The sequence below is a fragment of the Toxorhynchites rutilus genome, chromosome 2 (assembly GCF_029784135.1).
Source record: "Toxorhynchites rutilus septentrionalis strain SRP chromosome 2, ASM2978413v1, whole genome shotgun sequence".
NCBI lineage: Eukaryota > Metazoa > Arthropoda > Insecta > Diptera > Culicidae > Toxorhynchites > Toxorhynchites rutilus.
The window spans coordinates 17,247,547-17,266,487 of record NC_073745.1 but is presented as its reverse complement, the minus strand read 5'-3'; the positions used below and the strand labels follow the sequence as shown (position 1 = coordinate 17,266,487).

Genomic DNA, 18,941 nt, shown 5'->3' with positions numbered 1-18,941 from the left:
AACTTAGTTTTTTTTGTAGATCCTTCAATAGTGACAGAAAGTGTAAATAGTTTTAATATTTAGTATCATAATATTTTTGTTACTTTATCGCGAATGTTCCCTAGAAATAGTGTTTTCCTGTGTTTTATCTAACAAAATTTAGGATTCAGCTGAAACATAATTACTATTAGGATTTTTCATTTAATATTTTAACTACATTCTATACCTATAGCTTATTATGATTAATTTAAGTTATATTATTATATTTAAGCACAAATTAGTATATAATTCAATAAATTGTAATGATCACTCTGCTGGTGGTTTTCTTTTAACAAAACGGACCTTTGTGAATTGTTCAACTTCTTTTGTTTTTTCCTGGCTTTGTTGAATAATCAACAATCCCCTGTCAGATCATCGGGTGTGGTCAGCGCAGGCTGGTTGTATAAAGGGCGTAATGCCTGTCTGTCGATGTAGCGATACCAACAGTATTAAATTTTCATCTGCTGTCGCACTGTATAGTAAAAAACGTCGGAAAACTCTATGCGGAAGAACATGTTAATACCAAAAGAGCCCCAATTCGCATGTGTTATAAATTTGCTCATGTTACGCTCGCGTATAATCAGAATTTTACTTCATATGCAAATGCACCTTCTATATATATTTATATTTGCAATTGTTCATTGGAACATATCATTCATACATTTTACTACAGTATTGAATTGTAATTTTTTTCAAATGTATTCGAAGACTTGTGTCAATGAAGCGCCACACAGTCTGATATGTGAATTGATCTATTTACGCTCTCTCTTACAAACACTATTACCCCATTTTTACTCGTGGGTTTACCTATACTACTACAATGGCTAGCTTCCACCTTCACCTTAAATAAAACGTACCTTTCATGGAAGTATGCTTCCAAATTCCAGTAGGAAAAACTTACCGAGGCATGTGATGGGGTTCGTTTCCACTTTAAGCGGAATATAGGAGCAAAAGTGTTCATACATAGTTTGTGGTCAATATATGAGTGCCCTTAGAAAAATCCTCGGTCGAAAACTACTAAATACATTTGGTAATGCAAAATTAGTAGAATGTACAAATTTTTTGTACATATTGTCAACAAACCCGCATCCCTACCAGAGTTTAGTATATTTTACTCGATAACATTAGTAAGCTTGGATATTGTCATATCTGAAAATTGGTGAGAAAAGCGCGTATTAACCATTTTTATTGTTCCCATAAGGCAATACGGAGGTATAATAAGGATATAATTCTGATACGTGCATTTTCGGCGAGAAAATGTAGCCGATATGGGGCTTCCGAATCATGGTTCTGCTTGACATATGTGTTTATTAGTACGGTCGAAAATGACTATAGATTGGTAGTATTTACCAAAAAATTCGTTATATTTACTAATTATTTCTCTCAGTGTGGTAAGAAGAAAGTCAGGTGCGAGTTGGTTGCGCAGTTCAATCGCAATGTGAAAACTATTCCGTAACGTTCTATGTAAATCACACATTATATGATTCCTGTTCCTAAACAAAATTATAATTACATTATAATTATAACCTCACGAATATTTTCCGCCATTCGTTTTTTTTTTTAGTCGTACCAAATGCATGTGTAAGTCATATATTCATCCAAACTAATTCGCAAGTAATTGTCATGTATGTATATCGCCTCCAATTTTGCATGTATATGTCAGTTAGGCGCATCATATACCACCCAAAGTATGGGATATATGATGGTGTATATACGTTAGCTACACGAATTAATGGTTGCTGGGTATTACCTTGGCATTATGAGACATTCGAGAGAGGAAATACATCGGAAACGGCCAGATTTGTGGAAGAGAACGATCATTGTGAACAAATTTTTGACCAGAAATAGCACAATTGTAATTGAACAAGTACCGACATAAAAGCGAATTTGCTGCGTGTGGAAGTCAATTCAAGTCAATAAAAAGTATCTCGTTGACTGTATTGTTTGTTGGAAAAAGTGTATTCCTTCAGAAGGGGTCTATTTTGAAGGCGCTTAAATAAGTTTAGATAATAAATAAAGCATTTTCATTAAAAACACAAATTCCTGGTATATAATTGTTAGAATGTGAAAACGACACATTGTTATGAAGAATTGTTAGATGGGTAATCACGTGCCAAAAATTGAGGGAACTTGGTTAGGTAGGTTAGTATTTGACTACCAATTGTTCCTATCTCAGCAGAGCTCATTGTTTGGAAAAATATTGACTAACATAAGAGCTGTCAAGATTAAATTGAAAAAAGTCACAGGAGGGTTGTGTCCGAGACACGACCGCATAGTTGACGTAGGATTCCGTTAGGCTATCTGTTTATTTTGGATATTTGAAGAATTACATCGTTAAACTCTTTGATAATGATTTGGTGTCTCTGAAAAGGGCCGTTTTGTTTATTTGTTGGGTATTGTTTGTTCACTCCACCAGTGTTGATGATGATAGAAGTATGGTAAACAGTCGTTGGATGGTGCGTATCAGATAAAAGATACCGAAGTGGAACGAGATATGATGAAAGCCGCCCTCTGTGATCCTAGACGTGATGCCTCCTGTGTTATGTATGGATGAAATAAAAAAAAATCACCAATGTAATATAAAATAATTACCAATACCAATAAATTTTTCTCATCAGCAAAAACATGTTACTTTAATATAGAGAAAACATGTTTAAAATGAAAATTGAAATAAATCGTTTCATATTTCAAGTCATTTTAACACAACTACTACCATATACAATTTTACACTTACACTTGGCGCTATTTTTCACAATACACGATCGGTCATTGATATGAAATTTCACGAAGCAACCAACATTAAAGCTCTAAATTTAAATTTTATTTGCTAGAATTAATCGTATCACTCACCTTACTTGCAATATCAAAATGCATCCGACTTGCATATATTTGCAATGCCGATTTAATCGATTGACGCAAAAATTTCATCAATCCACCATGAAATAACTGAGCAATAAGCGTTTGAAATTGGAAAACTTTCACGATGTGCTCGATTTTCGATTTTCAATTTGTACCCAAATATGTTCCCGAAAGACGTAATCCTACGTCAAAAGTTGTACGCCAATTAGCCACAGAAGAAGATAATAATAATCATTATTAGCATCCATGGTCATACAATTTTATTCAAATTGATCTTCAATAAATATTTTTTCATTCAAAATTCCACCGAACCTTTTTAATTTATCGTATGTGTCTTTGGAAATATTTCAAAGCAATTATGTCACAGAAACTTTTCACGTATCAAAATATAACAGAACAGACAATGTAAAGAAATTCCAGCCACAGGGGTTCTGGTTGGCTCGCGCGCATCAGATCAAAACAAAACAGGAGAGGTACCGTTATTTTCATTTGTGCAATATTTATTTAGTGCCGTTGCAATAGTTTTCGCGATGTAAAAAGTCGCATTGATGTCGCCAAATCGTACCAATCGATCCACAGGTGACAAAATGCAACCAACTCAAAAGACTTGGTTGTTCAAAATGCCTGATGTCCGGCCGAGGCCCGGTATCGGTCCGATCGATTTTGCAGTCGGGAAAAAATGTTCCAGCAATTCCCCACCCAAAAATCCGTTTTGCAGGAAGCCAACGAAAGCCGTCGGGAAGAGAGGTACCGATGATGTTGCCAAGAGTTTAATGGATATGGACGATACGTTGCTGAATGCGGTAGATTTGGCAAACATCGAGCAGTTGGCTGTTCCACACTGTTCCAAGGTGACGACACCTCCGGGAAGTAAAACAATTCTGAGAGGTGGTATATCACATGTTTAAAAATAGGCCATGATACAAACGGTTTGTTTTTTTCGGTTTTTCAGAGTCTCGCTTCCAGTCACCGGCATCATCTCCAATACCAAAGAAAACAAAAACATCGAATGGTTTCATTATATTAGATATGACCGTTTCAGCTTCATCTGATTCACCCGAGTTGAATCGACAAAAAACTCCTGTCAGGAAACTTCCTAGTTACGCGCGTTCCGAGAAACCAAAATCAAATGTTGCCACTCCAACTCCACCCGTTGATGCGGAAGACAAATCTCGCCAGGCTTTGGACGAAAAATCGTTGGAAGAGGCATTAAAAAGTTTGGAACAAAGTACGGCGCTTGTTTCAAAAACGTTCACCTTGAACCGAGAAAACGGAGACATGCTCTCCGAAGAGGAAGACGACCCGCTTCCATGCTATCAACAATCAAACGAAGGCATCTGTGCAAGCCAAATGTTCATGGAGGAGGCCAATCGGATGGGCCAAAAGAGTCTCACCCGGGTTGGAACGCCGCTGAATTCGAACGACACCTATTCGATTGTGAAGAACAGCAGTCTCTGCTCGCAATACATCAGAATGGCGCGGACGATGGTGGAGGAGAACCACGCGAACATTCTGGACGATCAGGTCGATACTCAGCTCGCGAGAAATTACGATTCAAGTCAGCAGCAACGGGAAGTAGAGCGGGTGTTTGCAGAATGCGAGCGGACGCTAATTGATGTTAGTAATATAGAACTGCAGCCAATTGATGAAGCGGTCCCAAATATTGACGACATTAACTGGGAAACGGACGTGACGATTGCTGGAGGTGGCGGTGGCCAAAAAGAACCGGACAATAGAAGCATACTGAATACTATTTTCAATAAACGATCTTCACTTCCAACGGATTCTAGTAAAAAGCGAACAATAACGTCATATTTTCAGGACAGAGGGCCGTTTTTTGGTCTGCCTTCGAAGGTGAAACTTCTTTTGAAAAATTACCGCAGAATCGAGGATATGTATGGTATGTGGAATATAACCTGAACACAGCGCACGAGAGATTAATTTCCGTTTTTAACTTTTCAGATTGGCAGAAGGAATGCCTCAGTTTACCAGCTATCGGTGAGCGAAATAATCTCATCTATGCTCTGCCCACCAGCGGTGGGAAAACACTGGTGGCAGAGATAATCATGTTCCGCGAGATTCTCCTCCGCCAGCGAAACGCCATGTTTATCGTTCCGTATGTCTCACTGGCGCAGGAAAAGCTAGAAGCGCTGTCACCATTCGCGGTGGAACTGGGATTCCTAGTGGAAGAATACAGCGGTGGCAAGGGAATGATTCCTCCACGGAAGCGCAGAAACAAACGTTCGATCTTCGTTTGCACTATCGAAAAGGCACTGGTACTGCTGGACAGTTTGATTGAAGCGGAACGGGCGAATGAAATCGGGCTGGTGGTGATCGACGAGTTGCATATGATCGGTGACGCGCCGAGAGGAGTCAATTTGGAGATAATGATTACTAAGATTCAGGCGATCGAAGCGGGCATACAGATTGTGGGGATGAGTGCAACAATAGGAAATCTCAACGAGATTGCTAAGTTCCTGTTGGCGGATATTTACTGCCGCGACTTTCGACCAGTGGAGTTGAAGGAATACGTGAAGTGTGGAGATGAAATGTTGGAGATCAACAGCAAAGCCGACAAATTGGAGGATGCTTTCAGTAATAAGCGAGCGGTGGATTTTGGCTACACGGAAGAGCAGCGGCGAATCGATCCGGATCATATGATAGGACTGGTGGTGGAAGTTATACCGAACGCTTCGTGCCTTGTCTTCTGTCCAACCAAAAGGCAATGCGAACAGCTGTGTGCGCTGTTAACCGAGTATTTGCCAAGAGAGCTGCTGGATTATCGAGTCGATGAGAAGGAGGAACTGGTAAGTGCGTTGCTCCACGTTTAGATTTTATATGTTTTCGCCAATTCGGTCATTTGAAAAGCTCAATCAATTCATCGTTGGTTTACACAAAATAACAAAGCAATAAAAATAACGAAGCAAGCAAGGGGAACATTTTTAGGAATAGTCAGGTCAGGCAAGCCAAACGAACTGATAACGAAAATGTAGATCAAAAAGATATTTAATTCATAAACTAGACCTCTCCAGAAACACAAATCGACAAATTCTTCCCCGACTGTCAACTGGAGTGAAAATATGGAGTATAATTATGTTTTACAAAAGGATTGATTTGTAGCAAATAATTGCACTGCTGAAAATACAACCATGTCTGTATTGAGAAGAATATTTCATGACAGCCATAAAGCTGAGGTTTAAGGACCTGTCCACACCACGTGGACAGAAAAAGCATGATAGCAATAATTGATCAATGTAGTCAATCTTTTGTGAAAAAATGGAAGCAAGTTGCCCCCACCAGAAAACGTTTTTTTTCTATTCTTTGATTTTTCCACTAACATTGCCCGAGAATTCTTCCATATTTTACTATTTCCTGAGAGTCTCGCCTAAATTCCTCGTCTGTCAGCTCCTGTGCTAGAGTCGAATGAATTGCAAAGTTTAAAGCTTTTTCAATACAAAAAGCAAAGAAAGCTCGCCTACACAAAACATGTAGCACTGGAAATAAGATTTTTGTGATTTCTCTGAATTGGTGTCTAAATTTACATTGTTTTTCTGAAAAGGTACATTTTTGTTCTCCAACCCCTAAAATGTTCCATTTTATTTCTTGTTCTAGTTCTTTAGAAGAAAAAATTATAATAAGGAAACCCCTGTTCAGTGTTTGCCAAATATCCATTCACTGAATAAATCGCTTTCGTTCGTTCAAATATGATCATACACAAATCATTTCCCCCAGAGGCATTCTTTTGTTGTTACGTGCTGCAAATCACGACACAAAAGAGAACGAGACAACTCTGCATCGGTTCGCACTTCATGATACTTCTACACGCAAGCAGAACCATCATACACGCTTTCGGTGCAGAAAGTTTATTTTCTTCTTTCCCTTTAACATATGCATATCGAACCTCTCCATGCATCATGAAACAGCAGGATCGTACGGACTACGCAAAGCGAATGATTCATATTCAGCTAACGTAACAGATCCTGATTTTTAGGTCTCAGAGAGTGCAAACTATACGATTATTTAGCTCGATAGAGGCTAACGGAAGGGTAGACAGATCATATTTTCCATTTTTAACCCCGCTATCCCTTGAAATATGTATATTCATATAGACCGCATAGTTTTACCGTAAACAGTCTGAATGATGACGTAATTTTTCTTGTATCATTTATTGCTTTCCACTTGTCTGTGCAGTGTGTTTCGCTATAGTAGAGCGGGACGATATATGCGGTTCAAACTTGTATGCAGGCTTTGAAAATGGTTTGCGATGTTTGATACAGCTCGAATATGCAAACAACAGTCTTCGTTCCTCTCTTGGTTTAATAATTTAGTGTAACACAAGTGATTACTGTCATTCATACAAGTATCTGAATGATCCTTTCATATTTGGTTATATGTTCGTGAGAGGTTACTTGCATGACACGTTGTGTATCATTCGATTTTGATCGAAATGCAAACACTGCCTGTTTGATTTTCTTTATTCCAGACAAAAATTGTGAGCTATATAATATTTTGCCTCATTGAAAAACTCAAAACTTTATAATTTTTGACGTGGGACTACGTCTAACCGGAATATATGGAGGGTAAAATGAAAACCTAAACACAGAACATGCAGGAAAAAATGAAAGATTTCGAATGCTTATAGCTCGAACATTTCGTACTGGATAGAAGATATGTTTGCATCACTTGATAGGGAATATTTCTACGCATCTATCGCAACTAACAAAATGTTGTTTTTCATTAGATAAACAATTGAATAACTGTAAAATATTAGGCGTTATCTAAACGCCCTAACTGCATCGTTTTGATTGGCCCGATTTACGGTTTCCCTAACACAGCCATCAAAACCAAGCAGCCTTGGGGAAATTGGCATTGCAAATACATGAAAGTAGGGGGACTTTTGTTCTCATCGAAAAATGTTCCCTAACACAGACTTTAAAACCAAGCAGCGAAATCGGCATTGCAAACACACGAAAGAGCCTAGAGGCGAGTGAACTGAAAAGTTTAAACCCTCTTAAAGCCAAAAAGAAGAAAAAGAACACACGAAAGTAGGGGGAGCTTTTGTTCCCACCGAAATGTGTTCCCTAATAGAGATTTCTAAACCAAGGTGCCTGGAGAAATCGGTATTTCAAATTCATGCAAGTCGGGGGTATTTTTGTTCCGACTGGAATGTGTTTCCCTAACACAGACTTCAAATCCATGAAGCGTGGGGAAATCGGCATTGCGAATTCATACAAATCGGGGGTATTTTTGTTCCGATTGAAATGTGTTTCCCTAACACAGACTTCAAAACCGAGGTTTCTGGGGAAATCTGCTCTGCAAATAAATGCAAACTGCGAGTACTTTTGTCCTCGCTTGCCTTTGTGCAGAGTGGAATATGTCTGTCCTAACATGATCTTCTAAACTTAGGAACCTGGGAAAATCGTGCAGCCACTAGAAGCGAATGAACTTCCCAGTTTCAAGCAAATTCGAGAAGTATGTACACTTTTGGGATGTAAACTTCAGAAGGAAATGTAAAATAAAATAATCGTTTGATAATTTTTTTTTGTCTTTATTGGAAAGATTTTCAGCCTTAGGCTGGTTCATCAAACGTTTGATAATTCTTCCGTACATATATTTTGTTCTAGTCATCATACCAAACGTAAAAGGTCCGTCATTAAATTTACTTGTAACGAAGAACAATCAATCACAATAAATGAATTGACTTTACACGGCATTTGTTCATTTTTTTCAGTCACAGAGCAAATATATTGAACTCAATTGAATTTGGAAACTGTTTCATTCAATCAAGAATTTAATCAATACAAACGAATGATTGCTAAGCTAAGGTAGTTCCACGTGAACCTTGCGGTTATATCATAGATATAACCCACTCATTTTTTTTATGCTAACCAAATGTTTTAAACATTTTAACAGTCATTTTATTCTATATATATATATATATATATATATATATATATATATATATATATATATATATATATATATATATATATATATATATATATATATATATATATATATATATATATATATATACATATATATATATACATATATATATATATATATATATATATATATATATATATATATATATATATATATATATATATATATATATATATATATATATATGTGTGTGTGTGTGTGTTTGATTTATTCTATACTAGCTGACCCGACGAACTTTGTCTTTGAACTAAGTGAACGTTAGTGAGTCCAATCACTGAATTCTTCATTGATTGATTACTCTTTGACCCTTTACAATTTCCTTTTACTATAAATTGTCTAGTACTTCTACAAAAATTCGGCCTTATAATATCAAATTATTTTCAGACACAATTCTCGTTCAACATTCTTCAAGCATTTGGAAATAACATGTTTCTCCGTTGCATGGAAAACATGGAAAATAGTTGGAAAACATTTAGGAATTCAAATTTCCTAATTTTCCGACTTTCATTCAGGATTTTCCGAAAATTTTCCGATTTTTCATTCCACTATATTGATCTACGGGAAGAGACGAGTACAACAAAATACAGGAGGCTGATATCGGACCATTCCTTCTTCGGGGTTTCCGCTTACCAACAGATTTTGCCTTACATTTTTATTTATATAGATATGTTTCTTTTTTTATAGATTTTGAGAGTTCAATTATTTTTCCCCATCAAATTGAGCAGACACGCCTTTTTGGACCTCCCAAAGCAGACGCTTCCCTTAATGTTTATTTACGTCTAGCTGATCTGGCGAACTTCGTAGCGCCCACAATTGATATTTTGGTCGAGACGAGGAAAAAACACTCCGTGAGGTTTTAATTGCAAAAACTTCAGTTTCTGGGTAGAATAGTAGGGGATGGGCCAATGAAAACCTTGGCCAACAATTAAACGTTTCAGTCGGGATTAGCCAAATTCACCGAGTGAATGCGCTTTAATGTCATGTTAACAGCTGATTTTAAGTATAGAAGCAGCAGAAGACGAATGCACTGTATTTCATTGCTGGTTGGAAAGAAACAGAATCGAAAAACGAAGCGTAAACATGAACAAAGATGATACGGGGATCTGGTTTATTTCTGTTGTTATGAAATAGGATGCCATAGATTTTGTATAGCAGATTCTTTAATATAGTTCTTGCATATAGTTCGGGCGATTTTACAAGAAAAACCAATTTCAAAGAAGAAAGGAAGATATTTTTTTACATAGTTTTGATAGTTATGTATAAGAACCAAATGTAATCTCATAACATGTTCAAGAACAGATATTTTTAAGAAGACTATTGCGTATTTTTTGATTGGTAGAGAAGCAATTGGCAGAGGCAACGCAAGGCCAAGTGAGCTAACTGTTCAATCAACATTTGCAAGATTGAAACAAAAGTACGGTGGAACCCCGATTATCCACGTGCGGATGATCCGTGGTGTGGATTATGCGCGATAGCGAGTTCCATAATAAACCCTTAGGCCTTCCCAAAATTTGTTAATGAGTGATAGGCTCATGCATTTTTGTCTTGGTCATGACATTCACATTGTCCTACCACTGGTGTACACGAACTTGTAGATGGACATTTTAATGATTTCTGTATTGATAAAACATAGTTTTCATGCTAAAATATCTTTTTTGGTGTTTGGAACTTATTTTTAGTTATTTATTGCGTTATCCGCGATTTTCGTTATTCGCGGTGAGCTAGCCAGACTATTTCGCGGATAGTCGGGTTCTACTGTATTGTGATGACAGATTCGAACAATTTTATTCCTTAACTCTAGTGGCCCTGTACCATGTTTGAATAAGTTTCCCGCAATGTCATTGGAATAGCTTTGCTGTTGCACCAGCAACGGGCTCTCGCAACTTTTTTTCTTGTCTTTTCTTCAATGTTTCTTTTGACATACGACTACGTCTTTCATTTCTTTACCGGGATGTAAAATCAAAGTTTCGAAAACGAAAGCGTTACGCCGGAGACCGAGATTTTGAGCGTTAATAGCTCATAAACTACCGAACGAAATGGTATGATAAACACTTCATTCGAAAGATAAAATGTCTACGCTTGTTACTTTTTCATCCAAAAACTTGTTTCAATAGCCTTAAAATTGCTTTCAAAACAGGCTATTGAAATCACCAATCGGTATATAAGCGAGCGCCGCTCGGAAATCCGCTCAGTTATAATTGAACAGCGATTGGAGCATGTTGTCGCTGTTGTGGTGAAGCTAACTTCGTTTGTCATGAAAGCGCTGATGAACGGTATCACCAAGAGCCTGTTTGTGCACCTTAGACCAGAAGGGAATCCATCAGAAGGAGGGTGATGCCACAAACGGTTCCGTTTGAGACATCGGAGCAGCCACCACACAAACACACATACACGCGCGGTTGCCATCCAGCATCGAGAAGATTCCGGAAAGATGCTATCGTTGCTGAAAAATAATCTGCCAGTTCCCCTGGGAATTGAAACAAACATTCAAGCGAAAGAGTTTATTTTAATGTTTTCTAACCATATAACACTGCGATCAAATACATTTGGTTTTGTGATTTGTCAATCAAGTGCAATGAACTGGTGGTTATCGAGTTAGCATTAACCTCTGGTGGGCTTCGAGTATCGAGGAGAACCTGGAAAGATGTTATCGTTGCTCGAAAATAATCTGCCAGTTCCCCTGGGAATTGAAAACTACATTCAAGCGAAAGAGTTTATTATGTTTTCTATCCATATAATACTGCGATCAAATACATTTGGTTTTGTGATTTTTCAATCAAGTGCGATCAACGTAAGACCACGTTTTTCGGTAATTTATTAGAGGTGCAATGAATCTTAAGAAGGAATTCCCGCTTTACGCGCACTGACAAACGATGTTTACTCAACGATTTCTCAAACGAGAAATAGGTGTTGTGAGAAAGGATGAGCGAACGCAAAAAATATGTAGACTGATTTGATGCAACAGATATTTTATCTATTGGAAATGGAATACAAATCATATCACAATACAAGCAATGTATTATGTATTATACAACTTTCGTGTGATTACTTCTTTTGCTGAATATTGTGCCTTCAACGTAACGCTCTCGTTTTCGAAGTCCCCAACATATTCATTTATTCATTCTTTCAGAATTGATTCAGATGCAACTAAAAACAAATGATCACTAAATCAACGATAGTCCTATGTCACCCTTGCGGTTATACCACAGATATAACCCCCTTCCTGTTTTTTCGTCCAAATGTCTCGGTCTCATTTGTTCTACTCTTTTGCGATCAATTGTTGCTCTTTCAACTTTAAGTTTAACTTTTAAGTCTCTTCTCTTTATTTCCTACTCTATACTCTATACTTTATTCTTTCTTCTCTCTACTCTCTACTCTCTGCTATTCATTTTAAACTCGCTACCCTCTACTTTCTGCGCACTACTCTCTTCATTTTCTATTCTCTACTCTCTACTCTCTATTCGCTTCTTCCTTATCTTTACTCTCTACTACAGTGGTTTTCAACCTTTTTTACTCAATTCCCCCCTTGGCGAAAAATAATCCCAGTGCTTCACCCCTATCAGTAAAGGGTGTGTCACATCAAATTGCATCACGGAAAAAACGCTGTAGAAATTCGCCCAGTAGACCGATCCTTTTGAAAATTTTAGACAGTAAAATAAAAACTATTAAACAACTTTTGGCATTTTCTTTTTATTCATACTTCGAGCCCAAGCCCGTATGCTCGCACCTTCCTCTTTACCCCGTCCATAAGGTTCTGTACAACGTCAGGTTGTAGTTTTTTTGAACAGAAATCCATTTTCTCTTGAAGTCCGCCTCCGATTTGACAACTTTTGCGTTCTTCCGGAGGGACTGCTTCATAATCGCCCAATATTTCTCTATTGGGCGAAGCTCCGGCGCGTTGGGCGGGTTCATTTCCTTTGGCACGAAGGTGACCCCGTTGGCTTCGTACCACTCCAACACGTCTTTTGAATAGTGGCACGAAGCGAGATCCGGCCAGAAGATGGTCGGGCCCTCGTGCTGCTTCAATAGTGGTAGTAAGCGCTTCTGTAGGCACTCCTTAAGGTAAAACTGCCCGTTTACCGTGCCGGTCATCACGAAGGGGGCGCTCCGCTTTCCGCAAGAGCAGATCGCTTGCCACACCATGTACTTTTTGGCAAACTTGGATAGTTTCTGCTTGCGAATCTCCTCCGGAACGCTGAATTTGTCCTCTGAAGAAGAAGAACAACAGGCCCGGCAGCTGACGAAAGTCCGCTTTGACGTAGGTTTCGTCGTCCATTACCAGGCAATGCGGCTTCGTCAGCATTTCGGTGTACAGCCTCCGGGCTCACGTCTTCCCCACCATGTTTTGCCTTTCGTCGCGGTTAGGAGCCTTCTGAACCTTGTATGTACGCAGGCCCTCCCGCTGCTTGGTCCGCTGGACGAATGAACTTGACAAATTCAGCTTATTGGCGACATCCCGGACCGAACTTCTCGGATCACGTCTAAACTGCTTAACTACGCGCTAGTGATCTTTTTCACTGACGGAGCATCCATTTTTGCCGTTCTTCACCTTCCGGTCGATGGTTAGGTTCTCGAAGTATCGTTTTAGTACTCTGCTGACCGTGGATTGGACGATTCCCAGCATCTTACCGATGTCCCGATGTGACAATTCCGGATTCTCGAAATGAGTGCACAGGATTAATTCACGACGCTCGTTTTCGTTCGACGACATTTTTCCAAATTTACGAAAAATTGACAGTGAAGCATGGCCAACGTGATCTATACACTCTTATCTGATTATAAGCGAAAGCTGAAGATATAATTCCTAAAAATTAAATTTCTACAGCGTTTTTTCCGTGATGCAATTTGATGTGACACACCCTTTATTTTGTAAGAAACTCTGTAGAATATCAGTAAAGTAATGTAAGAATACAAACGGTTTTCAAGATATTTTCGCAACAAATTTGGTTTTATACTTGTATCTGATTGTAGTTATATAAAGTTTGACAAGTCAGTATGGCACCTGCGCCTGAACGATTTCCGACAAAAGCGCTCCTCATGTCTTCTAAATCCACTCTGCTATGGTGTTTTATTCTCATCAGCAGCATTGTAGGAAATCCAGATTCACATAAATACTACGCAAAAGGCTCAAAAGACAAAAAGCCAGCCTATTTCGCGGACACTCGTAACGCTTATTCCGCATATCAGGATAAGAATCGATAATTTGTAGATCGATGAGTTTATTCTGAAATTGATCCGAAACTTTCGTCACTGCCAGTCGGAAGGCATTTCAAACCATGTTTAAATTTGTTCTTTGATATAAGGAAAATATGTTTCAAGTTTAACTTAAACTTGAACTTAACTTCTTGACAAATGCTGTACAATTTCCTTTTATATGGTCTTCTGTATTGTTTCGTCGTCTGATACATCATCATTCGCCGACGAAAGTCTTTCAAACATTGCGAAGTTATTCAGTTGAACATTACATTTCAGGTTCGGAAATGTTTGCCGAGGATCGCAAATTTAAGTGTATCCAATAATTTTTTTGTGGCAATTTTTGCTAATCATTGTCATCTTCAAAACGAACTAATGTGCAATATTCCCTTCTTTTAATGACCAAATTCCTCACTAGGGTGGAATTCCCCACCGGTTGAAAATCACTGCTCTACTCTTCACTCTCCATTCTCTACCCTTTACTCTCTACTCTCGGCTTTCTACTATTTAATCTCTACTTTCTACTCTCTGCTCTCCCCTCTCTATTCTCTACTCTCTACTTTCTACTCTATACTCTCTACCTTCTACTTTCTACTTTCTATTTTCTACTTTCTACTCTACTCTCTACTCTCTACTCTAAACTCTCGACTCTCTACTCTTTACTATCTACTCTACTCTCTACTCTTTACTATCTACTCTCTATTCTCTACTCTCTACACTCTATTCTCTTCTTTCTACTTTATATTTGCTACTCTTTACTCTCTATTCTTTACACACGTTTTAACGTTCTTCAAACCGTTTCATCATTTCGTCAATAATTTTATCAATAATCGGGACGACAATTGATAACGTTACTGCCGTTCATGGTTTCGCCAGATACATCAATTGCATCTTTGAACGTACTGTCGAAATGATTATCTGCTCTGAGCTCCCCTTTAGCTAAATTTCGAGAGACGAGTATTGATTTTCTCCTCCTCACAACCCCTTCATGTGCAAGCGATGAGACCGGGCTTTAGCACACGAGCCTGGGATCGGCTCCTTCTCTTCTCTTTCGTAAAATATTGAGATGTGCTCAAGAATACTCCGTTGCACGTCAACATGAGTGATACACATGTGTTAGTGCTCGCGAGACTTTCTCGTGTGCCTGCCTCAAAGTGAAATTTGGTGCTGTCGGGGGAAGTTGTGCTTCTGGTGTTAAAATTTTAATCTTCGTAATATGGCATGTAGAACAATTAGTGATGAAGAACTGTTTCACATAAATATCGCTGCTAAAGTCATCCAATCAATTCATTCATTTGTTGCACACAGCTCGTAATGATTGTGTGAGATATGAGGCTGAATAGGGCAAAGCACATTGTCTCTTCTACGTGCTGTGCGAGATCCCAGAAGGCCTAACCAAATGTCACTTTGAGGCAGGTACACGCGAAAGTCTCGCGAGCACTAATGCACGAGCATCTCTTCGTATACACAACACAGGTGCATCGTTCGCATCGAAACGCGACGAGGCATTTCCTGAACACATCACAAAATTTAACGTAAGAGAAGAGAAAGAGTCAATCCCAAGCTTGCGTGCTAAAGCCTGGTCTCATCGCTTGCACATGGAAGGGCTGTGAGGAAGAGAAAATCGATACTCGTCTCTCGGAATTTCAGTGCGCACAGGAAGTCTGCTCGCTCGGCTGCCTTTCAACTCGCTCATTAGTTGCAGACAGCTCCCAATGACTTTGCGATATGCGAGACTGGATAACGCAAAGCACAATGTCTCTTTTGCGTGCTTTGCGAGATCTCGGAAAGTATAGGTGTGGGGATGCTTTTTCTGGGCTGGTGTTGGAAATCTGATGTGAATACACGGAATCATGAAAGCATATGTCTACATTGCCATCTTTAAGGACAACCTAAAGGAATCGCTTCGAAAAACTGGCCCACGAAACAGCTTCGTTTTCCAACAGGACAACGATCCGAAGCATACTGCTGAAAAGACCAAAGTCTATTTCCGTTCACCCAAAATTAAATCCTATGAATGGCCACCACAAAGTCCTTATCTCGATCCTATTGAGAACCTGTAGGCCATTCCAGTCATGTAAGAGAGTAAACAAAATCTAACAAAAATGGCAAACTTGTTAATTACTTGAAAGAGTAAATGTCAACAAACAATTCTATAAAATTACGGTAGTTGTTTTTGAAAAATAGCCCAGAAATCGAGAAAAGTTTCTAAACATCCAAGGTGGGTTTTTTTGCCTATCACTGTACGGTCTTCATTGTTGCAAAAGGTGATTGCAAAATCAACTTCCTGATTGGTCTTCCTCCGAGCCAGCCGAGGTATCCATATGCTGGAAATCATCAAATCATTTCGAATAAAACAATATAACATTTAACACCATTTATCTGTGTTTTATTTCAGTTTGAAGTTATATGACTCTAAAATAAACACACTGCACTGAAAATATTCCAAAATCATGAGAAGTGTATTGTACTTTCTTCTTCAAATAAATGCATTAGCGATTAGTATATATATAACATATTTATGATCCCTGCCAATATAGGTAATGATAGTAAAACAAGAGCATCAATCAATCATCGAACGTTCCTGACATCGACCATCCTATCTCTTTTTCATCTCAGATAAACCAACTCCGAAGCGGGGGTTCCACGTCCGACTCTCTGCCGCAGGCATTCCGTGTTGGCATCGCCTACCATCATGCGGGGTTAACTTTCGACGAGAGGAAACTCATCGAGGATGCGTACCGGATGGGAATCATCTCGCTTATCATCAGCACGTCCACCCTGGCGGCCGGGGTGAATCTGCCGGCCAAACGAGTCATCATCCGGTCGCCTTTCATCGCAACGAATTTCCTCACGCTGAGTCGCTACAAGCAGATGGTGGGTCGAGCTGGCAGGGCCGGTTTCGGCGAACACGGTGACAGTATTTTGATTTGCTCGCAAAAGGATATCCAAGCGGTGTGTGGTCTGCTCTGCTCGCCAATGGACGAGGCAAATTCCTCGCTCCATACGGAGGAATTTGTGTTTTTGAAAAACCTGGTACTCAGTACTATTGGGCTGGGCATATGCACCAGTCGGAACGATGTGCAGCGATTCGTTACGAAGACACTGCTGGCAATACAGGCCGATCGACTTGGGGTGAATCTGCGGAAGGCAACCGATCAAGCGCTGATGTCCTTGTACAAGGAGAACGCTATCAAAACGAAAACTGATGCTTGCCTGCGCAATCCAGCGAACATGACTATTCAGATCAACGAAGCGGAGGTAACTCAGGCGGAAATTGAATTGACAGGAAGCAAAAACGGAGTGAAAGATTTGGTTGTGATGCGTATGACAGATGGATCCTCCCAGGCGGGAAAATTAGTCAAGACGTTCAGTAAAAGTTCCCGGCTGGAGGTGAATCGTCTCGGGAAAGCTGCAATTCGGGCCGGGTTCCATATGGCGAAGGCGATTAGATTTTACGATGAGATGAAACGAATCGGCGAAAGGTTAAACGTGCTCGACGAACTGCATTTGCTGTACGTAATTGTGTTGGACGATGGCGGGGAGTTAAGACCGACCGTTAATGATTACATCTCCTTTGTGCGTATCTAATTGGTGGATTCGACATGTTCTATATTTTATTTCTTATTGCTTCTTTCAGTTTAATAAGCTGTCGAAAGAAGATTATAGAACAGCGAAAAGGTTCAACATTGGAGAGTATACAATCTCGAAAATTCTAAGCAACCGAACAGTACCTGTACGGTTGTGCAATGTCAGTTGCAGTTCACGCACAATTCATACATCTATGCTTGATTTTATTCCAGTCAGACATGCTCCAAACGGTGCGACGGTTCTACCGAATGCTGATCGTGTACGACTTGTGGAATCTGAAACCTCCCCAGGAGGTAGCACTCAAGTTTAAAGTGGACGCCGGTTCCATCCAGACTCTGATGACTAATGCCGCCTCCACCGCATCCAGCTTGCATCGATTTTGTGAGGAAATCCAGGAGCTGTGGGCCTTCCACAAGCTACTGGCCACCATGGTTCAACGCTTGTCCCATTGCTGCACAGCAGAGCTGATCCCGCTGATGGAATTGCCAGCGGTTAAAATAGTAAATCTGATAGCACTTCATAGAGCATTATTTTTTCGTAATCTTTGTGATTCTTGTAGGCTCGAGCACGACAGCTTTATCGCGCCGGTTTCACTTCACTGACTTCGATTGCCAAGGCGAAGTCCAGAGATATAGTGGAATCACTCGAGAACATAAGCTACCGGACGGCAAATCAGTTGATTTTGAGCGCTAAGGTGAAGGGAGAACATATTCATAAAACTACTTTCTTTATTTGTTCTTTCTGACATTTCAACAGGCAAAGCTAATGGAAGAGGTCGAAGCACTGAAAGATCAAGCTGCAGAATATATGTTTCTTCTTAGTACACAAAACTGACGACAGAAACTAGCGTGAAGCGCTTTGCCAACATACGCATCGCCCGGTTCCCATAAATGAACACATCTCCGGATAGATTATTATTTTGTCAATTAATTGTATACTCTTTACTCTAATTTATTATAATAATAATGGCTTTAGATTTACATCTGAAGTTTGGAAAATAATTTAAAATTGACAAACTTTGCTAAGGCACGATCAGTGATTATATGAACATGTTAAAAAAATGATAATTTATTTTTCGAGAGAAAAGAAACCGAAATTTGTTAAACTTTGTTACAAAAATGTACCGATTTATTACGATTATCTCTGCTGATCACACATCAGCCATTTTTGTGCAATATGTGGAAATCCGCCCAAGGAGAAATCTTCCTTTGATGCGTACCATCCATCGAGTAATTTTTCTCACATCTTTGTATAAGCTAAAACAAAGCTCAGCAAGTGCCTGACATCTGTTGTGACCCATCTCGTCATGGGGGGGTCTTCGTAGCAATCAC

General features: G+C 39.2%; 1 protein-coding gene across 1 annotated transcript; it reads left to right on the top strand.

The window, feature by feature from the left end:
* The first annotated feature begins 3,307 nt into the window (after nt 1-3,307).
* On the top strand, nt 3,308-18,654 carry LOC129771758 (helicase POLQ-like). The gene is made up of 8 exons (XM_055775768.1): nt 3,308-3,765; nt 3,830-4,777; nt 4,840-5,684; nt 16,639-17,598; nt 17,660-17,755; nt 17,823-18,110; nt 18,170-18,304; nt 18,367-18,654. The coding sequence occupies exons 1-8, from the start codon at nt 3,426-3,428 to the stop codon at nt 18,442-18,444; spliced, it is 3,690 nt and encodes a 1,229-aa protein (XP_055631743.1). The 5' UTR covers nt 3,308-3,425; the 3' UTR covers nt 18,445-18,654.
* Nucleotides 18,655-18,941: the final 287 nt, after the last annotated feature.